The 22,843-nt window shown below is 41.4% G+C and overlaps 1 protein-coding gene across 9 annotated transcripts in view; it reads left to right on the top strand.

The window, feature by feature from the left end:
* Positions 1-22,843, top strand: part of amph (amphiphysin) — a 132,944-nt gene that overhangs the window by 34,390 nt on the left and 75,711 nt on the right. For all 9 annotated transcript variants that reach the window (XM_014139119.2, XM_014139120.2, XM_014139127.2 and 6 more), the window contains exons 3-4: positions 11,050-11,104; positions 17,335-17,429. In XM_014139119.2, coding sequence (XP_013994594.1) covers positions 11,050-11,104; positions 17,335-17,429 — 150 coding nt within the window. The remainder of the gene's footprint in view (positions 1-11,049; positions 11,105-17,334; positions 17,430-22,843) is intronic.

Here is a 22,843-nt window from a genome sequence, read left to right as displayed (position 1 = left end):
AAGACATATATCCATCCTGCCTTGGCTTTCTAAAATCTTTGAATGCCAAGTTAACAAACAGATCACCGACCATTTCGAATCCCACCGTACCTTCTCCTCTATGCAATCTGGTTTCCGAGCTGGTCATGGGTGCACCTCAGCCACGCTGAAGGTCCTAAATGATATCATAACCAGCATCGATAAGAGACAGTACTGTGCAGCAGTCTTCATCGACCTGGCCAAAGCTTTCGACTCTGTCAATCACCGCATTCTTATCGGCAGACTCAATAGCCTTGGTTTCTCAAATGACTGCCTTGACTGGTTCACCAACTACTTCTCACATAGAGTTCAGTGTGTCAAATCAGAGGGCCTGTTGTCCGGACCTCTGGCAGTCTCTATGGGGGTGCCACAGGGTTCAATTCTCGGGTCAACTCTTTTCTCTGTATATCAATGATGTCGCTCTTGCTGCTGGTGATTCTCTGATCCACCTCTACGCGGATGACACCATTCTGTATACATCTGGCCCTTCTTTGGACACTGCGTTAACCTCTCTGGGTCCCACCTACTCAACAGCCAGTTGAATCCCGTGGCGTGTTATTCAAATACCTTAGAAATGCTATTACTTCAATTTCTCAAACATATGACTATTTTACAGCATTTTAAAGACAAGACTCTCGTTAATCTAACCACACTGTCCGATTTCAAAAAGGCTTTACAACGAAAGCAAAACATTAGATTATGTCAGCAGAGTACCCAGCCAGAAATAATCAGACACCCATTTTTCAAGCTAGCATATAATGTCACATTAACCCAAACCACAGCTAAATGCAGCACTAACCTTTGATGATCTTCATCAGATGACAATCTTAGGACATTATGTTATACAATACATGCATGTCTGTTCAATCAAGTTCATATTTATATCAAAAACCAGCTTTTTACATTAGCAGGTGACTAGCATGTGACTAGCATTCCCACCGAACACTTCCGGTGAATTTACTAAATTACTCACGATAAACGTTCACAAAAAACATAACAATTATTTTAAGAATTATAGATACAGAACTCCTCTATGCACTCGATATGTTTTTGCAATATTCTAAGTAGATAGCCCGGCATCACAGGGCTAGCTATTTAGACACCCAGCAAGTTTAGCACTCACCAAAGTCAGATTTACTATAAGAAAAATGTTATTACCTTTGCTGTTCTTCGTCAGAATGCACTCCCAGGACTTCTACTTCAATAACAAATGTTGGTTTGGTCCCAAATAATCCATTGTTATATCCAAATAGCGGTGTTTTGTTCGTGCGTTCAAGACACTATCCGAAAGGGTAAATAAGGGTGACGAGCACGACGCGTTTCGTGACAAAAAAATTCTAAATATTCCATTACTGTACTTCGAAGCATGTCAACCGCTGTTTAAAATCAATTTTTATGCCATTTTTTCTCGTAAAAAAGCGATAATATTCCGACCGGGAAATAATTTTTTAATACAAAGAGAGTGAAAGTAAAAGCATGCTATCCCCTCATGCACGAGCCTCAGTCTGATGGCCCTCTGATAGAGCACTTGCCAAACGCGCTAATGTGTTTCAGCCTGGGGATGGAATTACATCGTTCAGCTTTTTCCCGCCTTCTGAGAGCCCATGGGAGCCGTAGGAAGTGTCACGTCATGCCAGAGATCCCCTGTTTTTGTTAGAGATGATCAAGGAGGGCAAGAAATGGTCAGACAGGCCACTTCCTGTAAGGAATCTTCTCAGGTTTTTGCCTGCCATATGAGTTCTGTTATACTCACAGACACCATTCAAACAGTTTTATAAACTTTAGGGTGTTTTCTATCCAAAGCCAATAATTATATGCATATTCTAGTTACTGGGCAGGAGTAGTAACCAGATTAAATCGGGTACATTTTTTATCCGGCCGTGCAAATACTGCCCCCTATCCCCAACAGGTTAACAAACCTCCAAACGAGCTTCAATGCCATACAACACTCCTTCTGTGGCCTCCAACTGCTCTTACATGCTAGTAAAACTAAATGCATGCTCTTCAACCGATCGCTGCCCGCACCCACCCGCCCGACTAGCATCACTACTCTAGACGGTTCTGACTTAGAATATGTGGACAACTACAAATACCTAGGTGTCTGGTTAGACTGTAAACTCTCCTTCCAGACTCACATTAAGCATCTCCAATCCAAAATTAAATCTAGAATCAGCTTCCTATTTTGCAACAAAACCTCCTTCACTCATGCTGCCAAACATACCCTCGTAAAACTGACTATCCTACCGATCCTTGACTTCGGCGATGTCATTTACAAAATAGCCTCCAATACTCTACTCAGCAAATTGGATGTAGTCTATCACAGTGCCATCTGCTTTGTCACCAAAGCCCCATATACTACCCACCACTGCGACCTGTATGCTCTCGTTGGCTGGCCCTCGCTACATACTCGTCGCCAAACCCACTGGCTCCAAGTCATCTATAACTCTTTGCTAGGTAAAGCCCCGCCTTATCTCAGCTCACTGGTCACCATAGTAACACCCACCCATAGCACGCGCTCAGCTGGAATATTTCACTGGTCATCCCCAAAGCCAACACCGCCTTTGGCCACCTTTCCTTCCAGTTCTCTGCTGCCAATGACTGGATCGAATTGCAAAAATCACTGAAGCTGGAGACTTATATCTCCTTCTCTAACTTTAAGCATCAGCTGTCAGAGCAGCTTACCGATTACTGTACCTGTACACAGCCCATCTGTAAATAGCACACCCAACTACCTCACTTCCTTATTGTTATTTATTATTTTTTATTGCTCTTTTACACCACAGTATCTCTACTTGCACATCATCGTCTGCACATCGTTCACTCCAGTGTTAATGCTAAATCGTAATTTTTTCGCCACTATGGCCTATTTATTACCTTACCTTCCTAATCTTACTTCATTTGCACACACTGTACATTGATTTTTCTATTGTTATTGACTGTACGTTTGTTTACCCCATATGTAACTCTGTGTTGTTGTTTTTGTCGCACTGCTTTGCTTTATCTTGGCCAGGTCGCAGTTGTAAATGAGAATGTGTTCTCAACTGGCCTACCTGGTTAAATTAAGGTGAAATTAGATCAGTAAAAAAAATAAAAAGGTGCAGTTGCAAAAACCATCAAGAGCTATGATGAAACTGGCTCTGATGAGGAACGCCACAGGAAAGGAAGACCCACCTGCTGCAGAGGATAAGTTCATGAGAGTTCCCAGCCCCAGTGCCAGTGGCCATCGAAGGTGAGCATTTGCCCTTCTGAAGTCAGCTACGCTGAACAGCAGTCAGGTCAAGACCCTGGTGAAGACGACGAGCACACAGATGAGCTTCCCTGAGACGGTTTCTGACAGTTGGTGCAGAAATTCTTCAGTTATGCAAACCCACAGTTTCACCAGCTGTCCGAGTCGCTGGTCTCAGACGATCCCGCAGGTGAAGAAGCCGGATGTAGAGGTCCTGGGCTGGCATGGTTACATGTGGTCTGCGGTTCTGAGGTTGGTTGAGCGTACTGCAAAAGTTTCTAAAACAACGTTGGTAGAGAAATTAACATTCAATTATCTGGCAACAGCTCTGGCAGACATTCCCGCAGTCAGCATGCCAATTGCACACTCCCTCAAAACTTGAGACGTGTGGCTTTGTTTTATTGTCCCCAGCACAAGGTGCACCTGTGTAATGATCATGCTGTTTAATCAGCTTCTTGATACGCCACCTGTCAGGTGGATGGATTATCCTGGCAAAAGAGAAATGAGATGTAAACAAATTTGTTCACAAAATTTGAGAGATTTGTTTTTGTTGATGAACAGCACATCTTGGAATGGACACAGTGACAGAGTGCCAAAAAGTGACTTTTGCAAATTCTCCTACAGTCACAAGTAGTTAAGATGTTTTAAAGTCACACCCCTTGACTTTTTCCAAATGTTGTTGTGTTACAGGCTGAATTTAAAATGGATTAAATGTAGATTTGTTGTCACTGGCCTACACCCAATGCCCCATAATGTCAAAGTGGAATTATATTTTTTTCGATTTTTACAAATTAAATACAAATGAAAATGTCTTGAGTCAATGAGTATTCAACCCATTTCTTATGACAAGCCTAACTAAGTTCAGGAGTAAAACCTTTCTCAGCAAATCACATAATAAGTTGCATGAACTTACTCTGTGTGCTATAATAGTGTTTAACATGATTTGTGAATGACAACCCCATCTCTGTACCACACACAAACAATTATATGAAAGGTCCCTCAGTTGAGCAGGGAATTTCAAACACAGATTCAATGCCTCACAAAGAAGGTCACTTATTGGTAGATGGGTAAACAACAAAAAAATCTGACAATGAATATCCCTTTTAGCATGGTGAAGTTATTAATTACACTTTGGATGGTGTATCAATACACCCAGTCACTACATTAGGCCAATTGTGAGTTTAAAACCGTTGGAGTTCAATGGCTGTGATGGGAGAAAACTGAGGATGGATCAACAATGTTGTAGTTACTCCACAATACTAACCTAAATTAGAGTGAAAAAAAGGAAGCCAGTACAAAACACGTATCCTGTTTGCAACAAGGCACTAAAGTAATACTGCAAAAAAAACTTTTTGTCCTGAATACAAAGGGTTACATTTGAGGCAAATCCAACACAACACATCACTGAGTACCACTCTTTATATGTTCAAGCATGGTGGTGGCTGCATCATGTTTTACATTTATATAATTTAGCAGACGCTAAGTAAAGTAGTGAGTGCATACATTTTCATATACTGGTCCCCCATGGGAATCGAACCCACAACACTGGCGTTGCAAGCTCCGTGCTCTACCAACTGAGCTACATGAGTATGTTATGACTATGCTTGTCATCGGCAAGGACTAGGGAGTTTGTTAGGATAAAAAGAAACGGAATACAGTGCTATAAGCACAGGCAAAATCCTAGTGGAAAACCTGGTTGAGTCTGCTTTCCAACAGACACTGGGAGACAAATTCCCCTTTCAGGAGGACAATAACCTAAACACAAGGCCAAATCTACACTGACGTTGCTTACATAGACCACATTGAATGTTCCTGAGTGACCTAGTTACAGTTTTGACTTAAATTGGCTTGAAAATCTATGGTAAGACTTGAAAATGACTGTCTAGCAATGATCAACTTGACAGAGCTTGACATTTTTTTAAAGAATAATTAGCAAATATTGTACAATCCATGTTGCAAAGCTGTTAAGAGACTTACCCAGAAAGACTCACTGCTGTAGTCGCTGCCAAAGCTGCTTCTACATAAGTATTCACACCCCTGAGTCAATTCTTATGTCAATTAGATTTCTGTATTTAATTTTCAATAAATTAGCAAACATTTCTAAAGACATGTTTTCACTTTGTCATTATGGGGTATTGTATGTAGTGGGGTTAGAAAAAATAAATATTGAATCTATTTTGAATGTGGAATAAGTCAAGGGGTATGAATACTTTCTGAAGGCACTATATATCCTTTAAGGACATATAGATGTGGGGTAAGGCCTTGCGACAGACTAGTGTCCTCCTGTCCAGGACATGTACATCATGCTGCCTCACGCTGCAGAAACAGGAGATAAGCTCCTGCCCTACGGGCCATTTGGCTTGGACAGGGCTTACTTACTAATATAATATTGTTAATCAAATTATGGCTCAGTTAGTTGGAGCATGGTCCGGTACTTGCAATATCAGGGTTGTGGATTTGATTCCAACATTGGTCATATGTATTCCAGACTCTGACATTGCTCGTTCTGATATTTATTTTAATTTGGGGGGTTTGTGTGTATGGTTTTGTATTGTTAGGTATTACTGCACTGTTGGAGCTAGAAAAACAAGCATTTCTTTGCACCTGCGATAACATCTGCAAAATATGGGTATGCGACCATTAAAATTCTTGGTTGGTGAGCAGATGGGTTCTATAACTGATTCAAGTATTTTTAACCAGATGCTAATTGGTATGTGGAATTTTATGTTCCTTTTGATGGCATAGAAGGCCCTTCTTGCCTTGTCGCTCAGATCGTTCACAGCTTTGTGGAAGTTACCTGTGGCGCTGATGTTTAGGCAGAGGTATGTATAGTATTTTGTGTCTAGGGCAACGGTGTCTAGATGGAATTTGTATTCGTGGTCCTGGCAACTGGACCTTTTTTGGAACACCATTATTTTTGTCATACTGAGATTTACTGTCAGGGCCCAGGTCTGACAGAATCTGTGAAGAAGATCTAGGTGCTGCTGTAGGCCCTCCTTGGTTGAGGACAGAGCACCGGATCATCAGGAAACAGTAGACATTTGATTTCAGATTCTAATAGGGTGAGGCCGGGTGCTGCGAGTCATTAAAACTCGTTTTTCAACCACTCCACAAATTTCTTGAGAAACAAACTATAGTTTTGGCAAGTCGGTTAGGACATCTACTTTGTGCATGACACAAGTACATTTTCCAACAATTGATTACAGACAGATTATTTAACTTATAATTCACTGTATCACAATTCCAGTGGGTCAGAAGTTAAGATACACTAAGTTTACTGTGCCTTTTAAACAGCTTGGAAAATTCCAGAAAATTATGTCATGGCTTTAGAAGCTTCTGATAGGCTAATTGATATAATTTGAGTCAATTGGAGTTGTACCTGTGGATGTATTTCAAGGCCTACCTTCAAACTCAGTGCCTCTTTGCTTGACATCATGGGAAAATCTAAAGAAATCAGCCAAGACCTCAGGAAAATAAATTGTAGACCTCCACAAGTCTGGTTCATCCTTGGGAGCAATTTCCAAATGCATGAAGGTACCACGTTCATCTGTACAAACAATAGTATGCAAGTATAAACACCATGAGACCACGCAGCCATCATACCGCTGAGGAAGGAGACACATTCTGTCTCCTAGAGATGAACGTACTTTGCTGTGAAAAGTGCAAATCAATCCCAGAACAACAGCAAAGGACCTTGTGAAGATGCTGGAGGAAACAGTTACAAAAGTATCTATATTCACAGTAAAACGAGTCTTATATCGACATAACCTGAAAGGACGCTCAGCATAAAGGAGGCACTGATCCAAAACCGCCATTCAAAAACAGGACTACGGTTTGCAACTGCACATGGGGACAAAGATCGTACTTTTTGGAGAAATGTCCTCTGGTCTGATGAAACAAAAATAGAACTGTTTGGCCATAATGACCATGTTTGGATGAAAAAGTGGGAAGGCTGGAAGCCGAAAAACACCATCCCAACCATGAACCAACCATCCAACCGTGAAGCACGGGGGTGGCAGCATCATGTTGTGGGGGTGCTTTGCTGCAGGAGGGACTGGTACACTTCACAAAATAGATGGCATCATAAGGGAGGGAAAATTATATGGATATATTGAAGCAACATCTCAAGACATTAGTCAGGAAGTGAAAGCTTGGTCGCAAATGGGTCTTCCATAATGGAGATGCTTCCAAAGTTGTGGCAAAATGGCTTAAGGACAACAAAGTCAAGGCATTGGAGTGGCCCTCACAAAGCCCTGACCTCAATCCTATAGAAAATGTGTGGGCAGAACTGAAAAAGTGTGTGCGAGCAAGGAGGCCTACAAACCTGACTCAGTTACACCAACTCTATCAGGGGGAATGGGCCAAAATTCACCCAACTTATTGTGGGAAGCGTGTGGAAGGCTACCCGAAACGTTTGACCCAAGTTAATCAATTTAAAGGCAATGCTACCAAATACTAATTGAGTGTATGTAAACTTCTGATCCACTGGGAATGTGATGAAAGAAATAAAAGCTGAAATAAATCATTCTCTACTATTATTCTGACATTTCACATTCTTAAAATAAAGTGGTGATCCTAACTGACCTAAGGCTGGGAATTTTTACTAGGATTAAAGGTCAGGAATTGTGAAAAACTGAGTTTAAATATATTTGGCTAAGGTGTATGTAAACTTCCGACTTCAACTGTATATGTTGAAGAAGGTGGGGCTTAAGCTGCGTCCTTGTCTCACCCCCCAGCCCTGTGGAAAGAAATGTGTGCATTTTTTGTCAATTTTAACTGCACACTTGTTTATGTACATGAATTTTATAATGTCTTATGTTTTTCCCCCAACACCACTTTCCATCAATTTGTATAGCAGACCCTCAAAGCTTTTTTGAAATCACAAAGCTCTCTCTCCGTCTCCCCATCACTCTCTCCCTGTCTCCCCATCACTCTCTCCCTGTCTCCCCACCTCTCTCTCTCCTGTCTCCCCACCTCTCTCTCCCTGTCTCCCCACCTCTCTCTCCCTGTCTCCCCACCTCTCTCTCCCCATCACTCTCTCCCTGTCTCCCCACCTCTCTCTCCCTGTCTCCCCACCTGTCCTATATAATCCTGATTAGAGTGCTTAATAACACCAGGGTGGTTTTACATAGTAAACTGGCCTTCCTTACCCTTTCCCCTCCTCCCTTTTGCTCTTCCCTCTTTTCCTCTCCCTCACTGCTCTCTATATCCGCTCTCTACATTTGCCTCTTTCAAATCTCTCCCTGTGAACATTTAATGTTAAACATTCGTTAAAGGGGTGTCCCCTCTTTGGCTCTTTATCATCCCTATCTATGTCTTAACTCTATCCCATCCATCTGTCCACTCCCAGTTCCTCCTCTCCACTGTCCCAAATTGTAGCGCTCGTTGCATTCTGATGCAAGTCCGAATACTGATGACACTGGTAGACCTGAGCAGTAGATCAAAATGGCAGCTGGAGAATTTAGATGTATCTCTCTGCTGTGTAGGATACAGCCATAGCCAAAAGTGACATTTAGTGGTTAATTTGTGTCAGTTTAGACCCGAATGGTAAATATCCATAGGTTGCTGTGGTGGGTCTTTCAGAGAGAGAGTGTGTGTGTGTGTGTGTGTGTGTGTGTGTGTGTGTGTGTGTGTGTGTGTGTGTGTGTGTGTGTGTGTGTGTGTGTGTGTGTGTGTGTGTGTGTGTGTGTGTGTGTGTGCGCGCGTACACATGCATATATCACATGTTATTTATTATGCATGTGTAATGGAGTTAAGAATGTACCGTAAGCTCACTCAACAGCTAGCTTGAAATGTTGCCGATGGAGTCATCAAAGAGGTACATTTTGTATGGCTCAATTGGTTTGCACATTGTTTTGTGAAGCAGAGGATCACTGGTTCAAGCCCAGTATGGGTCAGTCGGACAGTGGAGGAAGCTAAGCTGTTAGCAGCACACTAACCCTCGTTACACGTGTATGTTTTTTTGAGCGAGTGTGTGCGTGTCTGTGTGGGGGTGTGCATAGCAAGATTACCTACTTATGCACTCTAGTGTGTCTGTGTGTCTTTGTGTGTGTGTATGCAAATTAAGCGGCAGCAGTCCAGAGGGGAGATACTTGGTGCTAAATTTCCAGCTCCCCCGCAGTAGCCTGAGGTTAATTCACCCCGCTCCGCTGTGCAAAAGCATCATGAATCAGAGCTGGCATTACAACAGCTGGTATTACAGCAGCTGGTACCACCACCACCACCACCACCACCATTTTGCTAGGAACAGGGTGAAGTTTAGCATTTCCCCACTAATGGTTAAGGTTAGGGGAAGCTGATCCTAGATCTGTACCTAGGGGAAACGTCACACTTGAGCGCTGTGTCAAACTGGAGGGCTGGCACTACAGCGGCTGGTACCGCCACTTCTGCTGTTGCTAATGCTACTCCAGCCAGGTTTTGCAAAGACCACGGACCACGCCGTGCTAACAAGGCAGCGGTCCAAACCCCCGGAAATGTGTCAGACGGGGGATACCATGCAAAGCTTGGAAAAGCTGTGAATTCAATACAGCATTTTTCATATGGTAAATACGAGGGTGAGCTACAGCTAGGAGGGCTGAAACCAGAAAACGGTTCAAAGCTAGGGAAAACACAAATTCAATACAAAATGTGTCTAATGGGAACAAATGGCATGCAAAGCAAGGAAGGCTGAAGTCTTAACCCCAAAATATATGGTTAATAGCACTCAAAGCTATGGAGAGCACACAAAATGTGTGATACAGTGACAGTATGCAAATATTTCAAGGATTGTATAGCCAAACCTAAATGCCATGCAAAGCTAGGAAAAGCTACAACATAGAAGTCATAATGGTAAGTACCAGGCAAAGCTAAGATGGCTTGAAAAGCACTGTACAACTAAATGACATGCATATTAAGTTATAGTGTGCAAATTACTACACTACAAGGACTAGTGGGTCAACATTTCTTACTGTACCTGGTTATACCCACAGGGTCCCGATCCCAACCTGTCAATATCCGACACATGTTCCAGCATAAGTTCAAAGTTTGTATAACATTACATTTGCAGAATGAGAACAAGCTCTTTCTGAAATACATGACATTTACAAGCCTCCAGCTCCATTGATGGAAACAAGATGATATGCTATGCCACGCAAAGCTAGCAAAGCCTGAATGAGAAAAAGCTATGGGACACTGTTGTCTTCATAAAATATCATTAAACCCCTTACTCACATAGCACTGCATCACTGCATCACTGTACTCCCATAGCACTGCATCACTGTACAAGCAGTGCTGCCATTTCAGGACCATGGACAAAATGTTTGTTTGTAGGCATGAGTAACCCTCAACTGGCCATCCCCTGTCCATGGTCCTAAAATTACAGCATTATTTACCTACCATGGCCATAATGGAATGTTTGCAATCAGTTCTTCCAAAATGTTCAGCTAGGTAAAATCATTATGCACATCTTTAAAATTAATATATAGAACTATACATTAATAAACGAAAGGAATAATGGCTAATATTATTGCTTTCTGAGACAAATCGATTTTTAGCCTCATCCCCTGACACTAAATCAAACTGAAAGATTGCTTATCTTTGCAACTGGTTTGAGATCAGTCTTGGGAGTAAATATATGATGTAATTTGGTACAGCCTATTACTTCTGGAAGGATGTGTGACATTTTACATTACGTTAATATTCGTTTCAATACACAACTTGTGTGATGCATGTGGGGGTTGGCATATATACCAATTTGGTAACTGTTCTTCCAGTAAAGTGTGTGTGTGTGTGTGACACTCAGCCTCATGTATTTGTTCTCTCTACAGACAGAGGGCTCCCGGCTGCAGAGGGAGATGAAGGCATATCTGGCGGCTGTAAAAGGTGAGGCACACACACACACACACACGTACACACACATACCTGGCAAGCTGTACAAGGCAAGCCTCAGCAGAGCAAATGCTTATGCAAGACACACATTCACTCATAGGTGAAAATACACATATACAGGGCATTGGGAAAGAATTCAGACCCGTTGACTTTTTCCACATTTTGTTACGTTACAGCCTTATTCTAAAATGGATTAAATCTAATGTTTTTCTTCATCAATCTACACACAACACCCCATAATGACAAAGCGAAAACAGGTTTTTAGAATTTTTTGCAAATTTATAACAAAATTTAAAAGAGAAATACCTTATTTACATAAGTATTCAGACCCTTTGCTATGATACTCGAAATTGACCTCAGGTGCATCTTGTTTCCATCGATCATCCTTGAGATGACTTGATTGGAGTCCACCTGCTGTAAATTCAATTGATTGGACATGATTTGGAAAGGAACATACCTGTCTATACAAGGTCCCACAGTTGACAGTGCATGTCAGAGCAAAAACCAAACCATGAGGTCGAAGGAATTGTCTGTAGAGCTCCGAGACAGGATTGTGTCGAGACACAGATCTGGGGAAGGGTACCAAACATTTCGGCAGCTTTTAAGGTCCCCAAGAACACAGTGGCCTCCATCTTTCTTAAATGGAAGAAGTTTGGAACCACCAAGACTCTTCCTAGAGCTGGCTGCCCGGCCAAATTGAGCAATTGGGGGAGAAGGGCCTTGGTCAGGGAGGTGACCAAGAACCCGATGGTCACTCTGACAGAGCTCCAGAGTTCCTCTGTGGAGATGGAAGAACCTTCCAGAAGGACAACCATCTCTGCAGCACCACCAATCAGGCCTTTATGGTAGAGTGGCCAGATGGAAGCCACTCCTCAGTAAAAGGCACATGAAAGCACACTTGGAGTTTGCCAAAAGGCACCTAAAGACTCTCAGACCATGAGAAACAACATTCTCTGGTTTGATGAAACCAAGATTGAACTCTTTGGCCTGAATGCCAAGCCTCACATCTGGAGGACACCTGGCACCATCCCTACGGTGAAGAATGGTGGTGGCAGCATCATGCTGTGGGGATGTTTTTTAGCGGCAGGGACTGGGAAACTAGTCAGGATCGAGGGAAAGATGAATGGAGCAAAGTACAGAGAGATCCTTGACGAAAACCTGATCAAGAGCTCTCAGGACCTCAGACTGGGGCGAAGGTTCACCTTCCAACAGGACAATGACCCTAAGTACACCGCCAATACAATGCAGGAGTGGCTTCGGGACAAGTCTCTGATTGTCCTTGAGTGGCCAAGCCAGAGCCCGGACTTGAGCCCTATCTCTGGAGAGACATGAAAATAGCTGTGCAGCAACGCTCCCAATCCAACCTGGCAGAGCTTGAGACGATTTGCAGAGAAGAATGGGAGTAACTCCCCAAATACAGGTGTGCCAAGCTTGTAGCGTCATACCGAAGAAGACATTTACTTATCTAAATGTGATATCAGTTTTTTATTTTTAATACATTTGCTAAAATGTCTAAACCTCTTTTTGCTTTGTCATTACGGGGTATTGTGTGTAGATTGATGAGGGGGAAAAAACGATTTCATCCATAAGGCTGTAACGTAACAACATTTTGAAAAAGTCAAGGCGTCTGAATACTTTCCCGAATGCACCGTACATGTGCACACGCACACACTCAAACACATACGCACCCGCTAGAGCATGTCAGTCGTCTAATCCTTTGAACATATGTGCCCTCCCACAAGACTTAGTATGTGAGCCTATATCTGAACACCTACAGTGGAAAGTCAACACGAATAGCAACTGCTTTGATTTGGAAGATCGTTTTATTTTCACTTCTGAAAGATCTGTGATTTATATCCACTTCTTGGAATGTTACATGTGTGCTGGATCAACAGAAAAACACAAAGTATTAAGACAGAAAGCCCTCACATGCCATATTGTGTATGATACTCATATGTACTTTCATGAACAGTAACCTATTTACCTACAGTGGGGTCCAAAATGATTGACACCTTTGATAAAGATGAGCAAAAATGACTGTATACATAATTCAAAAACTGAGCTATATTGTCTGCTCCAAAAAAGGGGGAAATTATATTATTTTATACTAATACAATTGCTCAGAGAAAGAGATTTGTAATACTTTTTTTCTCTAAAAGGTAGGGGTCAAAATGATTGACACCCCTGTAGGGCCGTAACTACATGAGGACACCGACGTCCAGACCTTGGTATTCTTTTTCTAATTATTCAAAAATATCTACATTTTGTACACAAAGATAATAAATTACGGGTCAACATCTTAATATTGCTCCCAGCATTGATCAAAGTTCAGAACGCTTATATTCTTGATCTGACAGATTTCTAACACGCCTGCGTCTTTGCGAATGAGTGGACTCATGAAAAGTGGTTTGTTAGTTATTGTTCGCCTGCATCCCCCAAAATTTGCCTCCCGGGTTTTCCTTTTTAGCAGCACACTCACCACTCTCTAAAACAGCTAACGCCGCCCTCTCGCATCACATGCCTAGGGCCTGAGGTACCCCAGGTCGGAGTTCTATTCTGGCTATTATTATTTAGCAAGCTAGAAGAATGAAGTAAGAAGCTAACGTTAAACGGAGCCTGCCTCAGCAGTTGAAAAAATGCAGCTACTAAGTTCTCATAATAATTTTGCTATACAGAGAGTAGCCTACTGAGACAGACAGGGATGTGGCCAATGACTGGGTGTGGTACTCATAGGTGAGGCTGAGGCAGGCTGCAATGCATGCAGGGGAAAGCAGAGCAGACAAAGAGAGAGAGGAAGCAAGCAGAGAAAGAGGTTAGTACAGTGGTCCCCAAACTTGGGGTCTGGGCCCCATGTAGGGTCCCCTAAAAAAATCTTTACTAAGCTTATTAAACAAGTTAGCAACTTTAAAAAAAATACAACATTTCGATAGGAACATCTCCACATGACCGGTCTTCCCTATAGCCCTACATTAAAATGCTAACAATACAGTTCTAACATTTTTTTTGTTTATAGTTTTCGTTTATATCGGTGGTTGTTCGTCTCAAGATTATTATTGTAAACTAAAACAACAAAAAAAACAATTTAGTAAACTGATATAAAATAATGTATATATACTGAAACTATAATATTTGACTCCAAAATGAAATATTTGTTCAGTCTTAGTTTTCTGGGGGGGCAAAATTCAAATGTATTTTCTAATGGGGTTTTCAAGCTTTTTTGTTGTTGTTGTGTAAATATCACATTTATTTGTATATATCCACTGTACACATGAATCACAGCAAATTGGTTCCAGTTTAAGTCACGTCATTGGTCATCCTTCTCGAGAGTCTCATAAAACACCCTAACCTCTGTATCGCAATATCTACTAAGCTAACATATGGAATTGTTTTAAGATGGTCATAAAATTGATCATTTAGCCATTTGATTTGGAATATTAGGACCACTGTAGGTATAAAAAAATATACACTACCGTTCAAAAGTTTAAGGTCACTTAGAAATGTGTTTTTGTTTTTGAAAGAAAAGCACATTTTTTGTCCATTAAAATAACATCAAATTGATCAGAAATACAGTGTAGACATTGTTAATGTTGTAAATGACTATTGTAGCTGGAAACGGCTGATTCTTTAATGGAATATCTACATAGGCGTACAGAGGCCCATTATCAGCAACCATCACTCCTGTGTTCCAATGGCACATTGTGTTAGCTAATCCAAGTTTATAATTTTAAAAGGCTAATTGATCATTAAAAAAACCTTTTGCAATTATGCTAGCACAGCGGAAAACTGTTGTTCTGATTAAAGAAGCAATAAAACTGGCCTTCTTTAGACTAGTTGAGTATCTGAAGCATCAGCATTTGTGGGTTTGAATACAGGCTCAAAATGGCCAGAAACAAAGGACTTTCTTCTGAAACTCGTCAGGCTATTATTGTTCTGAGAAATGAAGGCTATTACATGTGAGAAATTGCCAAGAAACTGAAGATCTCGTACAACGCTGTGTACTACTCCCTTCACAGAACAGTGCAAACTTGCTTTAACCAGAATAGAAAGAGGAGTGGGAGGCCCCGGTGCACAACTGAGCAAGAGGACAAGTACATTAAAGTGTCTAGTTTGAGAAACAGACGCATCACAAGTTGTCAACTGGCAGCTTCATTAAATAGTTTGCGGGTGCAAAACACCAGTCTCATCATCAACAGTGAAGAGGCGACTCCGGGATACTGGCCTTCTAGGCAGAGTTGCAAAGAAAAAACTATATCACAGACTGGCCAATAAAATAAAAAATTAAGATGAGCAAAAGAACACAGACAGAGGAACTCTGCCTAGAAGGCCAGCATCCCCGAGTCGCCTCTTCACTGTTGACGTTGAGACTGGTGTTTTGCTATGTAGATATTCCATCAAAAATCTGCCGTTTCCAACTACAATAGTAATTTACAACATTAACAATGTGTACACTGTATTTCTGATCAATTTGATGTTATTTTATTTTATTGTACACAATCCAGGAAATAGCTGCAGAATGAAGTTGGTGAAGAGCAAATGAAGAAACTTACAGTCGACTGCAGTCAAAACTTCATGACCTTTGATCACAGGATTTTTGTAAAGTTCATGCAGTTGACGTGTAGGCGCAAGTTAGACCATTTTTTTATCCCCAGACTGCAACACACTTTGAAAGGCGGTGACGACTTGACAAAATTGATCCGCTCGAACGCGCCCATTGAGATGAGCATAATGCAAAACTTTGCTCTCACAGTCACACGGAGTGTCTGTATGTGCACGCTGCCACAACGTGGTAGCTACGGGACCAAAACAGTGGAGAACACTCCTGGTTGTTTACCCACTACAACTGTTTACTTTGTGCATCTACTGTACGTCATCTCACTGAGTCTACCTTTAAACCTGCATTACTGCCACACACTGGCAGAAAGTGACCACCAAAAGCACTTTAACTATACAACACTTAAATGGCTCCTAGCCTCCCAAGCATGGGCTACTTTCTGTCCCTAACACTAAAACTAAATCATATAAAATGAAATAGAAATGTTTTTATAAAACTGAAACTAAATAAAAACTAGTAAAGTGGATCTGAAAACTAACTGAAACTAAACAAAAATCTGAAAACTACTAGAAATAAAAACGAATATGAAAATACAAGACTATAAAATACAAGTCCGTGGACTGAGATGGCCATTGCAAAATGTAGATTTTTGTGGCCAATTAACCATTTCTTTGTGGATTTTGATGTGTGCTTGGGGTTATTGTCTTACTGGAAGATCCACTTGCGGCCAAGTGTCAGCCTCCTGACAGAGGCAACCAGGTTTTTGGCAAAAATATCCTGGTACTGGGTAAAGTCGTTGACCTTAACAAGGGCCCCAGTACCAGGGGAAGCAAAATAGCCCCATAACATCAAGGTCTACCACCATATTTTACAGTAGGTATGTTATATTTTTCTGCTCTTGCATTCTCATTTCGACGCCAAACCCACCACTGGTGTGCATGGCCAAAGAGCTCAGTTTTCATGTCATCTGACCAAAGCACCGATTCCAATCCAAGTGTCAGTGCTGTTTAGCAAACTCCAGGCGTTAACATTTATTGGAGGACATGAAAATAGAGCTCTTTGGCCAAGCATACCAGTGGTGGGTTTGGCATCGAAATGAGAATGCACAAGTGGTTGTCATACCTCAATGCATTAACTGAATGTCTGCTAAATGACTAAAATGTAAAATATACAAATTAACATATTTTTTTCATTATGACTGGTCAGCTCCTGCAAGGGGAATCAAGCTGATATTTTCACGCAACTATTCTATTTTTACAGACTAAAATGATGTATACTATGATGCTGATCTAATATCAGTGTTTCCTTTTCGATCATAATGAATACGATTATATGGACAGATCGTAGATCAGCACTCATACTCTGAGATGATTTGTGGATACAGCCCCAGGTCAACATGGCAGTGTTCTGTCTTCCTTTTTTTTTTGTTGCTGACCATGCACTTTGATCTCCATCATCTGCTCAAAGCGATTTGATCATCATTTTTTCTTTGTTTGGTAGGGCAGTACAGCGCTATTGGTTTGTTTAAAACCTAGTCCTGGACTCAAGAGTGTTGGAAATGGATCATCTTCATTGGAAGATCTCTTAAATCCAGAACTAGGCTTGATCTGTGTCTGGGAACTTGTTCCACTGGGTTGAATTAAGCCCTTATCATGTTGATGGTGTCTTCTAGCAATGCAACAGGCTTCCATGAACCTGACAGAGTCCCTACATGAAGTCTACGAGCCGGACTGGCACGGGAAGGACGATGTCTTGAGCATCGGGAAGGTGAGCGCCACATGCCTACTTTTTTTCTTCTTTCATTCTCATATCCCTCTGTTCTTTCAGTCTTTCGTTCATTGGTAATGGTAGATTTTCAATGCGACCATATGTGATTGGCTAGGAGCGCTCACTCCAGATACTGTAAGGCACACGTGATTGATTGAGTTTCTGTTCTGGTTCACTCAGAAGTCATGATTCTCTCTGGGTTTTCATACCTGTATGTCAGTAATTTATAGTGGGAGAGGCATGATCACTTATCAGTATTTATGATTTTGCTTTAGTCTGAAATGAATCATGTTAGCCTAAATTCTTTCTGATTTTTTTGCATCTCCATTAGCCGAAGCCATTGCAATCGCTATAGTCTTGTGGTCCATAATTATTATATTTTTATTACATTTTTTAAGGAGACAGGAGAGTCACTCTCCTTTCATATTTTGTTATGCTTTATTGACAAAAATATTTGAAAAAGTGGAGATGCATTGAGAGGTAAGTACAAATGGATTGAACCCCAGTCTCAGGCAGAAAATTGCATATGTGCATGGAACCAGGAGTGTTACCACTCCACAGCTCCACACACTGTGGTCCAAAATGATCTAAAATGGTAGATAATACATACTGTATGTGAGCACGTTTCTATCTCGGCCAAGCATACATAGGCAGCATACTTAGAGAATACATAGACAGCATAAAAAAAGGGGAGACTAACTCCATATGAATGTAATCTTATGGATCAAAGGTCAATTGATACTCACCAGACGGCTTGCTTGTTTGTTTGATTCTTTTTTGGATTTTGAATTGTTGTGAAGAAGGCTTTAGGGCGCCCAAGAAAGTCCAGCAAGCACCAGGACCGTCTCCTAAAGTTGATTCAGCTGCGGGATCGGGGCACCACCAGTACAGAGCTTGCTCAGGAATGGCAGCAGGCAAGTGTGAGTGCATCTGCACGCACAGTGAGGCGAAGACTTTTGAAGGATGGCTTGGTGTCAAGAAGGGCAGCAAAGAAGCCACTTCTCTCCAGGAAAAACATCAGGGACATACTGATATTCTGCAAAAGGTACAGGGATTGGACTGCTGAGGGCTGGGGTAAAGTCATTTTCTCTGATGAATCCCCTTTCCGATTGTTTGGTGCATCCGGAAAAAAAGCTTGTCCGGAGAAGACAAGGTGAGCGCTACCATCAGTCCTGTGTCATGCCAACAGTAAAGCATCCTGAGACCATTAATGTGTGGGGTTGCTTCTCAACCAAGGGTGTGTGCTGACTCACAATTTTGCCTAAGAACACAGCCATGAATAAAGAAATGGTACCAACACATCCTCCGAGAGTAACTTCTCCCAACCATCCAGGAACAGTTTGGTGACGAACAATGCCTTTTCCAGCATGATGGAGCACCTTGCCATAAGGCAAAAGTGATAACTAAGTGGCTCGGGGAACAAAACATCAATATTTTGGGTCTATGGCCAGGAAACTCCCCAGACCTTAATCCCATTGAGAACTTGTGGTCAATCCTCAAGAGGCGGGTGGACAAACAAAAACCCACAAATTCTGACAAACTCCAAGCATTGATTATGAAAGAATGGGCTGCCATCAGTCAGGGTGTGGCCCAGAAGTTAATTGACAGCATGCCAGGGCGGATTGCAGAGGTCTTGAAAAAGAAGGGTCAACACTGCAAATATTGACTCTGCATCAACTTCATGTAATTGTCAATAAAAGCCTTTGACACTTATGAAATGCTTGTAATTATACTTCAGTATTCCATAGTAAAATCTGACAAAAATATCTAAAGACACTGAAGCAGCAAACTTTGTGGAAATGAATATTTGTCATTCTCAAAACTTTTGGCCACGACTGTACATAAACAGCGTACATAGACCATACTAGACACTGACCCATTTCCTGAACTGAGTCAAGTCAAGAGGACAATAGCACTATGACAATATCCATCAATATTGATCATGGGAGGAATAAATTATCGTTTTGGAATCAAATAAAACCAGCAGTTTTAAAGATCTTTGGCTTTATTGAAAGCAGTAAAGAAATATGATTTGAATGAATTACTGCAATATTTAAAGTGGAACTGACAGTGTTTTAGCAACATGAAATTGTGTTAAAATCTGTTCATATACACCCCCAGGAAGAACGAGCACTTAAATATGGTCATTTTCATAAATTCATAGAATGTTTGGGAATGTGAACATTCTATAGCAATATACAGTGGGAAAACGGCCATGCGTTTGGAAAGTAAATAGACACTGCAAGAAATAATAAAAACATCTGTCTTGTCCAGGACCGGAGTCTACGCAGACCGGTGCACCATAGCCAATCAGAGCTACAGTAGGCCTATATGCAAATTAGCCATTTGCCACACAGGCCTGCCAACATTCACTTTGAACTGGACTGTGTGTTTACAGGCAATAGCATGAATTTAGATCATTAGAACGCATTTGCCAAAAGCCACTTGAATGTATTTCTGCTAATATGTAAATACCACGGGAGTCCTCATACATGTGGGAACTTCAGTCCTATTGATCAAACAACCATGAAAAGGTAGGCTGTCTCTCCCTCAGTTGCCTATGCAAATCAACAACAACAAGATCAACTAAAGCTAGCCAGAGCGAGATAAGCTAAACTCTAACGAGGGAAATTAGATAAACCCTTTCAAACTTTAAGCTTGTTGGCCATCAGAATTGCACTGAAACAATAGGGAATTGTAGTATGCTCGTCCTTCTGCAGCTTGCCTGCCAATGCATGTTTGTCCCAACCTATGTTTTGACAACTGAATTTGTTTAAAAAAAATATATATTTCACTTTTATTTAACCAGGTAGGCTAGTTGAGAACAATTTCTCATTTGCAACTGCGACCTGGCCAAGCTAAAGCATAGCAATTCGACACATACAACAACACAGAGTTACACAGGGAATAAACAAAACATAGTCAATTATACAGTAGAAAAAAATAAAACAAAAAGTCTATATACAGTGAGTGCAAATGAGGTAAGTTAAGGCAATAAATAGGCCATGGTGGCGAAGTAATTACAATATAGCAATTAAACACTGGAATGGTAGATGTGCAGAATATAAATGTGCAAGTAGAGATACTGGGGTGCAAAGGAGCAAGATAAATAAATAAATAGTATGGGGATGAGGTAGATAGATGGGCTGTTTACAGATGGGCTATGTACAGGTGCAGTGATCTGTGAGCTGCTCTGACAGTTGGTAGTTAAAGCAAGTGAGGGAGGTAAGATTCTCCAGCTTCAGTGATTTTTGCAGTTTGTTCCAGTCATTGGCAGCAGAGAACTGGAAGGAAAGGCGACCAAAGGTGGAATTGGCTTTGGGGGTGACCAGTGAGATATACCTGCTGGAGCGTGTGCTACGAGTGGGTGCTGCTATGGTGACCAGTGAGCAGAGATAAGGCGGGGCTTTATCTAGCAGAGACTTGTAGATAACCTGTAGCCAGTGGGTTTGGCAACGAGTATGAAGCGAGGGCCAACCAATGAGAGCTTACTGGTCGCAGTGGTGGGTAGTGTATGAGGTTTTGGTGACAAAACGGATGGCACTGTGATAGACTGCATCCAATTTGTTGAGTAGAGTGTTGGAGGCTTTTTTATAGATGACATCGCCGAAGTCGAGGATCGGTAGGATGGTCAGATTTACGAGGGTATGTTTGGCAGCATGAGTGAAGGATGCTTTGTTGCGATATAGGAAGCCGAATCTAGATTTAATTTTGAATTGGAGATGCTTAATGTGAGTCTGGAAGGAGAGTTTAAAGTCTAACCAGACACCTAGGTATTTGTAGTTGTCCACATATTCTAAGTCAGAACCGTCTAGAGTAGTGATGCTAGTCGGGCGGGTGGGTGCGGGCAGCGATCGGTTGAAGAGCATGCATTTAGTTTTACTAGCATGTAAGAGCAGTTGGAGGCCACAGAAGGAGTGTTGTATGGCATTGAAGCTCGTTTGGAGGTTTGTTAACCTGTTGGGGATAGGGGGCAGTATTTGCACGGCCGGATAAAAAATGTACCCGATTTAATCTGGTTACTACTCCTGCCCAGTAACTAGAATATGCATATAATTATTGGCTTTGGATAGAAAACACCCTAAAGTTTCTAAAACTGTTTGAATGGTGTCTGTGAGTATAACAGAACTCATATGGCAGGCAAAAACCTGAGAAGATTCCTTACAGGAAGTGGCCTGTTTACAGTCTAACCAGACACCTAGGTATTTGTAGTTGTCCACAAATTCTAAGTCAGAGCTGTCCAGAGTAATGATGCTGGACGTGCGGGCAGTGATCGATTGAATAACATGCATTTAGTTTTACTTGCATTTAAGAGCAGTTGGAGGCCACGGAAGGAGAGTTGTATGGCATTGAAGCTCGTCTGGAGGTTAGTTAACCTCTCTCGGGTATCAGCCAGTCAACAGCCAGTGGAATCGAGTGGCGCGAAATACAAAAACCTTAAAAATGCTATAACTTCAATTTCTCAAACATATGACTATTTTACACCATTTTAAAGACCAGACTCTCGTTAATCTAACCACATTGTTCGATTTCAAAAAGGCTTTACAGCGAAAGCAAAACATTAGATTATGTTAGGAGAGTACCCAGCCAGAAATAATCACACAGCCATTTTTCAAGCTAGCATATATGTCAGAAAAACCAAAACCACAGCTAAATGCAGCACTAACCTTTGATGATCTTCACCAGATGACACACCTAGGACATTATGTTATACAATACATGCATGTTTTGTTCAATCAAGTTCATATTTATATCAAAAACCAGCTTTTTACATTAGCATGTGACGTTCAGAACTAGCATACACACCGAAAACTTCCGGTGAATTTACTATATTACTCTTGATAAACGTTTACAAAATACATAACAATTATTTAAATAATTATAGATACAGAACTCCTTTATGCAATCGCGGTGTCAGATGTTAAAATAGCTTTTCGGCAAAAGCACATTTTGCAATATTCTGAGTAGATAGCTCGGCCATCAAGGCTAGCTAAACAGACACTCGCCAACATCGAGGCTCAGTAAACTCAGAATTACTAGTAGAAAAATTGGATTACCTTTGCTGTTCTTCGTCAGAATGCACTCCCAGGACTTCTACTTCAACCACAAATGTTGTTTTGGTTCAAAATAATCCATAGTTATGTTCAAATATCCTCCATTTTGTTCATGCGTTCAGGTCCCTATCCAAAGGATGACGCGCGGACGCATGTCGTGACAAAAAAATTCAAAATATTCCATTACCGTACTTAGAAGCATGTCAAACGCTGTTTAAAATCAATTTTTATGCTATTTTTCTCGTAAAATAGCGATAATATTCCAACCGGGCGACGTTGTTTTCGTTCAAAGGCTGAAAGAAAAACATGGCCACTTCTCGGGGCCGCGCATCTCCTGTCTCTGAGCCACCAGCCTGACCA

This window comes from Salmo salar, chromosome ssa14 (assembly GCF_905237065.1).
Source record: "Salmo salar chromosome ssa14, Ssal_v3.1, whole genome shotgun sequence".
In the NCBI taxonomy this organism is placed as follows: Eukaryota; Metazoa; Chordata; class Actinopteri; order Salmoniformes; family Salmonidae; genus Salmo; species Salmo salar.
The sequence above is the reverse complement of the archived record's forward strand: the minus strand, read 5'-3'. Positions and strand labels throughout refer to the sequence as shown.